Here is a 10,451-nt window from a genome sequence, read left to right on the forward strand (position 1 = left end):
GCGAAAACTGAACAGGGAGACTCTTTCATTTGGATGGCAGGAAGGGACCCAAGAACTGAAGAATGAGATTGAGATATTTGTCTGTTCAGATGAATTTCAGATTTTAGGCAGCCAAGTCCCCAAAATCTGATCCAAGAGGCCCTTACTTCAGTCATAAATCCACATGGCACCACCATTTCTTCTGCTGCTCCCAGTATGTGTAAGCCATTGCACAGGAGCGCCCCAGGGTGAGGAGCCTTGCACAGTGATTGCAGAGGTTGTGGAGATCAATATGAAGAACACGGCCCCAGGCAGGCCTCCTCGGGGGAGCCTGCAGGGAGCACTTTTAGCAGAGCTGCAGCTTTGGGTCTAGTGCAGGGCATACTAGCCATGGGCATTTTCTTTCAAACTTCAGCCAAGGAAAGGAGAGGTCTCTGATATTATGACCCAGTTAGACCATTAAAGGAAGTGGAAGACCTGAGTACTTAGCCTTCCTCAGTCTGAGAAGCTTCAGTCTGGTTCCCACTCAAGGAAACTGCTTTAACCACGAGGCTATAAGCACGTAAGTACTGTTAGGTAACAGTACCTTATATCTCTCCTGCAGAAGCTTGGCTGTGCAAACAAGAATGCAAGAGCTGTGAGGATTTTTTGCTGAGCAGGCGTTGGAAGATAAACTCCGTGAATTATTTTGGAATAGAACATTGCTTGCTTGATTTTGGTTGTTTAATCCAAAACACTAGTTTAGCTAAAATCCATTACCAGACTTTATCTTTAGAGCCCAGTGTTGAGTACAGAATTAGCAACTGATGTTTACTGTCCTCTACTTCCCTTTGTCAGTACATGCCTCTGGCATAATGTTGCATCCAATCAGTATTCCCCTTGTTTTGCAGAATTGGAGAACTATAGTTAACTCCTCAGTTCTTCTTTTAGCATCTCCTTCCACTTTGAGGTATGAGTTTCCAAAGTTACAGCCTCTAGCCTCAATAGCTTTGACCCATTCTCAGAAAACTTGGAAGTCATAGGTAACCAGCCCAACTGTTCTAGATACTTTAGAGGAAGTCTCAGCCCCGTGACATATAAAAAGCAGAGACAAGTTTCCATTGTTTGCAGTGGGGTTTGCTTGTTATTCTGGGGGGTTTTGTTTTTTTTTTTTTTTTTCCAAGTCTGCTTCATTCTGCTTGGGTGTTTCCATAGAAGGGTCAATGCACTCCAAATAAGATAGGAACTGCACTAGCCATGTACCAGGGATAGGGCACATAATTGTGTGTGGGCTGCATTAGGTTTGTGCATGCTTTCTAGTCTTCATTCTGAGACTTTGATCGGAGGTTACTTTTCTGACTGGGCAGCTAACATCCAAAATTCCCCAGGCGGGTAACTTAAGTCTTACCTTTACATCCAGACTAAATAGCAACGTGGAAAGAGGACAGATGCAGTAGGTCATACTAATGTAGGAGTAAAGCCCCCTTTATATGCTGGTGTACTTGGTCCATGCCTAAGCTGAAGTATAGTGAAAAGAGAAAGGGACTGAAGAAAAGAAGATAGAGATGGGAACTGAGACCACTCATTGACATGTCAAGTCTCACGTCAGTAGAGTCTCACATAGGCTCCTGCAGCACTTCTGGGGTGGCTCAGCCGTCCCACACTGCTAAACTGTGAGACCCCATTTCAGCCCTAACTGCCAACAAGCTGTATGTGTGTTTCGTTGTATCTTACAGCTCAGCTTTGTCCTGTCAGCATGGCTGAGTGGTAATAGACTGTTGTATCTACCACAACCCCTTTCCTGGAGCCGTTCCAAGCACCTTATATGCAACGTGGTCAAAGATGTTACAGATGTACAAAGATCAGGTATTTAAACTTTAATACTATCAGCACATGAACATTTTCCTAACATTTATTCTCAAAAGTAAGCTGAGGAAGGAGGAGAGAAGAAAGAAAGCATTTCTTTGACTTTGTCGGGATTCTTGTTCCAGAACTTGTGGACTGAATCAAGAGCCCGTTGAAATCTCAGAGTCCTCCTAGCCGAGATTATCTATATTGAGTCAGGCTTAACCTGAAACTAAGCAAAAATGTCCTCACTTACCCAAAGGTTCCAAACTCCTCCTGTTCATCATTTCCCTTTCCCAATGGCTCTTTCATGCCCATGTGCTTTGTACCTGCAGCTGATTTCTTCATTGATACTGTTTGTGAATGCTGCACTTTGCCAGCTTCTGGCAGAAAGATCTGGGGTTAACTAACTCTTCCAGGGATTGGTTAATCCCTTGTCCTGAAAGGATTTAACAACTGACTGTTGTTTCTGGTCTGGGAAAGACATCCTGCAACCTTTGTCAGTAATGTTGGATGCCATGTGGAGGCAGAGTACTCCAGAACAATTTCATACTAAGAACATAACTACTTCAAGCAGAATTCAGAAGCTGTATATGGGCAGGACCCCCAATTCATTATATCACAACTGTAAATGTGTCCATCCCTATCGGGCAGGACAGCTACTCTGGTGAATGTAAGAGAGGGACAGAAGTTGGCAAGAATGTATTTATATTAGTATCTAACAATCAGAAGCAAAACATTTGAAATTATGTGATTTTCTATACAGAAACTTCTCTTGCTAATTAGATTTGAAACTGGAGAATTATTTCAAATCTTAGAATTTGCCAGAAAGCAGAAGTGTGGCACCAGTCTGTCTAAAAACATATTCATAAACACTGCTGCAAACTCAGTGTAGTTTAGGTTAGATGAATATAAAACAGTCTCTGTTCAGTTAGCTGGACTCTGGACATGTACATATAGAAGTTGGCTTAAATATATTTTCAAAACATTCACAAAAAAAGTTGTACACTGATGATGAAAGCAGTGTGCATATCAAATTTTAAGTTAAATCAGTGTAATTTTATACACAAACCCATCTCACTATAGGAAAAAAATAATAAGCAACAATTGGGATGGTCTTTATCTCTTCAGTGCCTAATGTTTTTGGGTATAGAAGGGAGAAAAGAGGTTGATTTTCCAGGCAAGAAATACACCCTGAAGTTGTTTAATCCTGTCTTTCTTTCTTCCCTTTGGGTAGCTTTTGTGCTGCCTGTGACAACTAGTGGTGTTTCACAGAAAGACATCAGGGTAACATCAGCACTCATGCAGACTGCAAGTGAGCTCTCACATCTTGCTGTCCAAACAGCAAGACCCTTAGCTATGGAGCTAAAGGGAAAAAAAGCCTTCCAACTTGGCAGTAGGATTATTGTTTATCCCTTAATCCTTAATCCTAAAGCAGGCTTGCGGCAATTAGAGATGAGATTCTCACACGCTCGTCAAAAGATACTGCTACCTTTGTTATATATATACCCTACTCATCTGTGATTCAGTGACCTACAGAAAATGGCGTGGATGTTTTTGTGAAAATTAGCATGAGCAAAAAATTTACCTTTTTTTTTTTGGTGCAGATAATGAAAAATTTACCAGCTTTATCTGTGTCTTTACCTTTTGATCCACCAACCACATCCCAAACACCTAAATGACTGGTATTCTTGGTCACAGGACTTCATCTTTGTGGAATTATTTCAAGCAGTCTGTGCTTGTGGTGGGCACACAGTTCTTCTGGCTGACTGAGTCATCATCTAGGAAAAATCTCCTTAGGAGGATATCATGGTCACTGCAATAGGTTATTGAAAAGATTTTTAAACTCTTTAAATCTTATTGATGATTCTATCAGACTGGTCTTCTCTAGAGTCCACCCAGATAGCCAGCGCCTCTGCTGCTTGGTTCCCCAAAACCTATGGCTGACAATTGAGAACGATTTAGGCCCACTGCTTATTTTCATAAGCACATATGGTACACGTCTGTTCACTTCCACTGGTGCGTGCTGGTTCATATTTGACCTAAGGTTATGTGGCGGAAGCACGGGAGGCTGCTGAAGAGAGTAAGCGTGCTACTGAATGCTGCACAAAACCACTTCTGAGACCAAAATTTTCCTTTCAGATCACTCTTTTAAAAAGCAAGCAAATACTCTTGGCCATCAGCAAGGACAAAAATAGGGTATGTAACCTGTTATTTATTTATGTGGACTCCAGTGCATTTTTGTTGGGGGTGTGGAAAGGGGAATGGCATGTGCTTTCTAATTCTCCATGGCAGAGTTGTTACTCTAACTTCTTTCCTGGCTTGTGTACTTCAAAAAGGAGATAGTCTTAGTCCTCCTCTTCAGCTATACTTCAGGCCCTGCTTACTGACAGCCTCTGTGGATGTCCGAAGGTGTACACAGCTGTGCTGAGGTGGACAGGCACTACTACAACATCCACTCTCGGGTACTGTCAGTTCCCTTTTTTGCTGTGCTAGTGAAGGTTTCTAGGTATAGAAACCAAGTTAACAAAACTGAGTTTTAAAAAAAGTTAGTACAATAGTGTAGGTCAGTTCCAGACGACTCAAAGCATCTGCGTCAGCCTTCCCTGATTCAGACACACACTTCCTGAGGAGGCTGAGACCAGAGCTAGAGTATTTGCATTCTGTATGGACTCGCTTGCTGCCTTTAGATCTAGGTAGAATATCCACCCTGCATTGTAAAAGTTCTTTCCATTGCTCAGAAACATACCCTGCTGAGGACTTTCCATCCCAAAAGCATTTGCTGCATTTTTCCTCCCCCTCCTACTTTTCCCCGTCCCTTTACTGCTTACCCCTTCTGACATCAAGGCAGTAGAAGGAAACAAAATCTCACATGCTGAGCTCTGGTTCTCTAAACTTCATTGCTCCAGTTTTCAATAACGAATGAAGCATTTACACATCCCTTCATCTCTGTGTCCATGCACAGGCATGTAGCTTGAATGGGATGATCGTCATTTTGTGGGAAGAATATTCTTCCCAAAAGGTTTTAGGTGCTAATGTACAATGGTGAAGGGTTGTATAAAATGCTACATGGAGGGATTCTGTTAAATTAAAAATCTTTGCTATCCTCATGAGAGCAGTAAAAGGCATTACTTACTGCCAGCATCCTCCTCCTGCTCATGGAGGGCCAGGATTCCGGGTAAAAGGTAGTAACTTCTGCAGAAAAAATTGAGGGAGCAAAGAGTTTACAAATGAAATCTTCTTTGTCACCAAACCAGAGTGGAGGTGGAGTGTAACAACTGTCAAGAGATTGTTAGAGACTTCTTTAACTTACAAGAATGTGGAAAAGCAGATAAGTGTAAAAGCAAAGGTGGCTAGAAATATTTCACCATTTTCTTATTTTCTGATAATAAAAATAAAACTACATTTTTAAATTTAAAAACAACGTTTTCTAATTCTTCCACTTAAACATTTTGAGCTTTTTCTTGTGGTAAGTTGATACATGTCTATTAAATTTTGACTTCCAAAGTACTTTCTATTTGTCACTGCTTTTGGTGATGCTGTGATTTTGCCCAAATTTTAAAAATCAGCCATAGCATTTGGGCAAATACAAGGAATGGAAATGTAAATGTCTGAAAGATAAATGTAATTTAAAGCTATTTGTGCTAAACATCTTAAGGTGTCAACAAGAATCATCGTAATAGTTAAGAAATAATAAAAGGGAAACTTGGTGTTTTGTTTTCATGGTTCAAGCAAAGAGAAAAGTAAAAAGTAAACAAGATCTTGAATGACTTGCTGTATGTTTAGTTGTGTCTTTTAATAACCTACAACATTTTGTAGTCACAAAGACAAACATTATATAGTTTACTGTTTATAATGTCCCCTTTTAACAGTGCATGCTAGGTCAAAAAAAGAGGGTGGAAAACACAATTATTTTCTAGTACTAGGAATTATTCCCCATAGATGCAGTTAAAATCTCTTAACAGAATTTTGATACTCACTGCCTGCAATTTTCTTTTCTTTGCAGCACATCCTAAATTCCTCAGTGAGACAAAATGCGGATGAAATTTGAATGCCAGGACTTCAGAATTCAGCACTCTACCCTATATTCATAATCTCTTTTACTTTCAAGAATCAGGTCTTGTCCCAAAACCATGAAATTGTCTTAAAAAATGACAGGATTAGTATTTTAAGTTGCAAGGTATGTGTGTTTCCCACTTGGTGTTTGAGCCTCTAGGGTGAAAATTTGCAGACTCACCCTAGTAGTCACAGTTGTTACAAATTAAGGTTTTAGTATAACCAGATGACTTTGAGAATGTCACCAAAAATGTTAGGTACAGTGAGATTGTGTCAGTTATGAGATTCAATGGTACTATAGTATCCTTGTACTTCCTATTTAGCAGATAGTCTCTAAAAAATGGCTAGCTCTTTCACTTGGTATTTGCAATGGGAATATCATAGTGGTTTCTACTGACATACTTTTTCATTTCCCAGAAATCACTTTGTATGATGGCAACAAGCATAAGATGATTTTAGTTCAAGTGCAATATTCTGCATAGAATTTTGTACTTGTGCTTTAAAGAAGCAGTGTGCTCAAATCATAATAATAATTAGTGGGGTTTACCTCTTTTTAATTACTGGCTCAAAGCCCAACTTTTTTCCTCTCTGAAGTAGATTTACTTTGCAGATGTTAGATGGCCATTGGGGGTTTGGTTCCACAAGGATTTACACTTACCAATTTTTAAGCAGATTGTGCTGGAGGTCACAAAAATTCTTCCATTGAGTTGTCATTTCATTTCAATAAATGTTTTTTTAAAAGCAGAGGCAGATGATTGCAATCTTAGTTTGAAGGTTTTTTTAAACTACAGTACACAAACAACCACTTTAGGGCTAATAATTTGCTCTGTTCTTTATCGTGCTCAATAAAAAAGACCTTCCTTGCTTTTAAGAGGTTTTGTCTCAGATAAAGAGAGAGACAGGCAGACAGATGGCATAATGCAAGGAAAATCCAGAGTGGGAATAAATTAATAAATGGATTCATCAGTAAGCTGTATGAATTATGTTATGCACCTTTTTGTATAACAGGAATTTACAATTCAGGAAATGTAGTTTTTCATAAAATGTGAAATATTGCAGCACAGTTTCAGGCTACTGCATTTTTTTCTTTTCCTTTGCTGTTAGCCTTGTTCCTGCCTATACCTTCAAAACTATTTTACAACCCTTTCAAGAACAATTTCACATTGCAGGGTTAATCTGAGGCTCAAGGAGCCCCAAAAGAGGTCCCCCTTTTAAAAATTCATGGCTGTTAGGCACTTCTGTGTGACAGCAATCTGAATTCCAAATAGCGTGATTGCCCTCACAAGGAGAGCACTCGGGGAAAGAGCAGCATTGGCCTGCCCTGTTGAGATGACTGGATGACTGCACTTTACTTTGGTAATCCAAACTGTTTAAACCTGTTTGGATAACTGATTAAGGAATTAAGCTAATACACTAGCATTATCAGTTCCATGCTGCAAATTAAATAGCTAGGCCAAGACTTTCACACTTACCTAGTGGGGTTTTGGTGCTGCTCTTAAGGTACATAAAGGAGGGTTACTTTTCAGGTCATAGGAGGTGCTCGCATCTCTTTGGGACCCATCTTCTGACCAGCCAGCCTGTCAGATGATGCCTGTTAGACTTCAGAGAAAGGATAAATCCCAAATCACTAGTAATTTTTAGTGTGACATTAGTCTTTCATTCTACAACTGTTAAAAACATGCTCTACAACTTACTGCATAGATAGCCAACTACAGAATTAATGCTTACTATTTTCACTTTTTTCACATAGATTCATGATGTTACATCAACAGCTAGTACTTGTCTTTGGAATATCACTAGCTAGTGATATATGTGCATTTAGAAGCTGTTATTCAGAAGCCCAAGTCTCCCTATATTATTTCTGCAACCTCACAGATATTCCACTTGTGCCAAAGGATACAGTGAAGCTTTTGCTAACTTTCAACTATATCAGACAAGTGACTGCAACTTCGTTTCCACTGCTGGAGCACTTGTTGGTGTTGGAAATTGGAATGCAATATGTCTATCCTGTTACCATAGGAAAAGGAGCTTTCAGGAACCTGCCAGACCTTCGTGTCTTAGACTTGGGATTCAATAGGATTCTTCAACTGGATCTTGATGCTTTTGTGGGCTTGCCAAGTCTGACTGTGCTCCGTCTGTTTCAGAACTTCCTTGGAGATTCCATCCTGGAGGAACGTTACTTTCAAGATTTGAGCTCGTTAGAAGAATTGGATCTTTCAGGGAACCAAATCACAAAACTTCAGCCTCATCCCTTATTTTATAATCTAACAGTCTTGAAAACTGTGAACTTGAAATTCAACAAGATATCCAACCTGTGTGAAAGCAATCTTACCAGCTTCCGAGGAAAACACTTTTTATTTTTTAGCCTCAGTTCTAATAATTTGTACAAGACAGATGAAATGGCCTGGGCCAAATGCCCCAATCCTTTCCGAAATATTACGTTTAACTCACTAGACCTTAGTGACAATGGCTGGAGCACAGAGAAAGTCCAATATTTCTGTACAGCCATTAAAGGGACTCAAATCGGTTCTTTAATATTTAGCTCTCATACAATGGGTTCGGGATTTGGCTTTAATAACTTAAAAAATCCAGATAATGATACGTTTGCAGGACTAGCAAGAAGTGATCTTCGTTTGCTTGATATTTCAAATGGTTACATTTTCTCTCTCAATTCTTTAATCTTTCAAAGCCTTGGTAATCTGGAATTGCTGAACCTTTTCGAAAACAAGATAAATCAAATCCAAAGGCAAGCATTTTTTGGCTTGGAAAACCTAAAAACTCTTAATCTCTCAAGTAATCTTTTAGGTGAGTTGTATGATTATACTTTTGAGGGTCTACATAGTGTAATGTATATTGATTTACGGCAAAATCATATCGGGATGATTGATGAAAAATCATTCAGTAACTTAGTAAGCCTGAAAATAATTGATCTCCGAGACAATGCTATTAAAAAACTCCCTTCCTTTCCACATCTGACCTCTGCCTTTTTAGGTGACAATAAGCTAATGTCTGTAGTTGGCACAGCAATAGTAGCAACACACCTTGAATTAGAAAGAAATTGGTTGGCAAACCTGGGTGACCTGTATATTCTTTTCCAAGTTCCAGATATGCAGTATATCTTCTTAAAACAGAATCGCTTCTCTTACTGTGTGAAAAGTGATAATGTTATAGAAAACAATCAGCTAATCTATATGGACCTAGGCGAAAATATGTTACAGCTTGTGTGGGAGAGAGATTTATGTTTGGATGTGTTCAGGGCACTGTCCAAACTTCAGGTTCTACATCTGAATAACAACTACCTTAGTGCTCTTCCACAGGAGATTTTTAGAGGTCTAACATCTCTAAAAAGACTTAATCTAGCTTCCAACCTATTGTCTCATCTTTCTCCTGGGCTTTTTCCACAAAGCCTAACAAACCTAAACTTATCTGGAAACCAACTTTTTTCCCCTGAGCCTGAAGTCTTTATGACATTGAGTATTCTGGATATAACACATAATATGTACATCTGTGATTGTACTTTAAAGAGCCTACTAGTGTGGCTAAATGAAACCAATGTAACCCTAGCTGGCTCACAATCTGACAGGTACTGTGTATACCCACCTGCATTTGCAGGGGTACCACTGTCGTCTCTGACGTACGATGATTGCAATGAAGATGAACTCCAGCAGACACTCAGGTTCTCAGTATTCATCTTCACCTCCGTCACTCTTCTAATGTTTCTGATGGCAGCCATCGTTTTTACTCGCTGTCGGGGCATTTGTTTTGTCTGGTATAAAACTATCACCGAAAAAATGATAGACTGCCATTCACAAGTAGCAGATAAAAGTGAATACAGATATGATGCATATTTCTGCTACAGCAAAAATGACTTTGAATGGGTCCAGAATTCTTTGCTAAAGCGCCTGGATTCACAGTATTTTGATAAAAACAGATTTACCTTGTGCTTTGAGGAAAGAGATTTCTTGCCTGGGGAAGAACATATCAACAATATTCGTGACGCCATTTGGAACAGCAGGAAAACAATTTGCATTGTGACCAGGCAGTTTCTCAAAGATGGGTGGTGTGTGGAAGCCTTTAATTTTGCCCAGAGCAGATACTTTTGTGATCTGAAAGATGTCCTCATTATGGTAGTGGTTGGGTCACTTTCTCAATATCAACTGATGAAACACAAACCAATTCGAAACTTTTTACAAAGGAGTCGATATTTGCGGTGGCCTGAAGATTATCAAGATGTAGACTGGTTTTTAAATAACCTTTCTTCCCAAATTCTGAAGGAAAAAAAAGTGCGAAGGAAAGCCAGTGGTATGGAGTTGCAGACTATAGCAACACTCTCACATTGATAGTGTATGGGTTGCTGGCTTTCTAAATATCCCGTTTCCAGCTGTGCCATGGCAGGAATAAACAGAAGTTTGTTTCATCTTTCCTTGAAAAAGCAGGTAAAAAGATAACTATTTCAGTATAAATCCTACTAAACATGGAGACAGCTTGAAAGAAACCAGCAAATACATGAAAGTGCAATTATTTTATGGACTATGACACACATTTTCAGAAGGATTAAATGAATCACAGATGCTTCACATTTTGGATGCTCA

At 39.4% G+C, this 10,451-nt stretch overlaps 1 protein-coding gene and 1 long non-coding RNA gene across 2 annotated transcripts; both read left to right on the plus strand.

The window, feature by feature from the left end:
• The first annotated feature begins 1,708 nt into the window (after window positions 1-1,708).
• On the plus strand, window positions 1,709-6,692 carry LOC127014504 (uncharacterized). The gene is made up of 3 exons (XR_007766184.1): window positions 1,709-1,824; window positions 3,946-4,002; window positions 5,810-6,692. It is a non-coding gene; the product is annotated as an uncharacterized LOC127014504 (long non-coding RNA).
• A 917-nt stretch (window positions 6,693-7,609) lies between these two features.
• Window positions 7,610-10,199, plus strand: TLR5 (toll like receptor 5). Its single transcript, XM_050893923.1, has one exon. The coding sequence runs from the start codon at window positions 7,614-7,616 to the stop codon at window positions 10,197-10,199; it is 2,586 nt and encodes an 861-aa protein (XP_050749880.1). The 5' UTR covers window positions 7,610-7,613.
• The last annotated feature ends 252 nt before the right edge of the window (window positions 10,200-10,451 follow it).

Source organism: Gymnogyps californianus, chromosome 3 (assembly GCF_018139145.2).
Source record: "Gymnogyps californianus isolate 813 chromosome 3, ASM1813914v2, whole genome shotgun sequence".
Classification (NCBI taxonomy): Eukaryota; Metazoa; Chordata; class Aves; order Accipitriformes; family Cathartidae; genus Gymnogyps; species Gymnogyps californianus.

Excerpts from the sequence above, each read along its gene's own strand:
- TLR5 (XM_050893923.1), top strand. The coding sequence starts at position 7,614 with ATGATGTTACATCAACAGCTAGTACTTGTCTTTGGAATATCACTAGCT.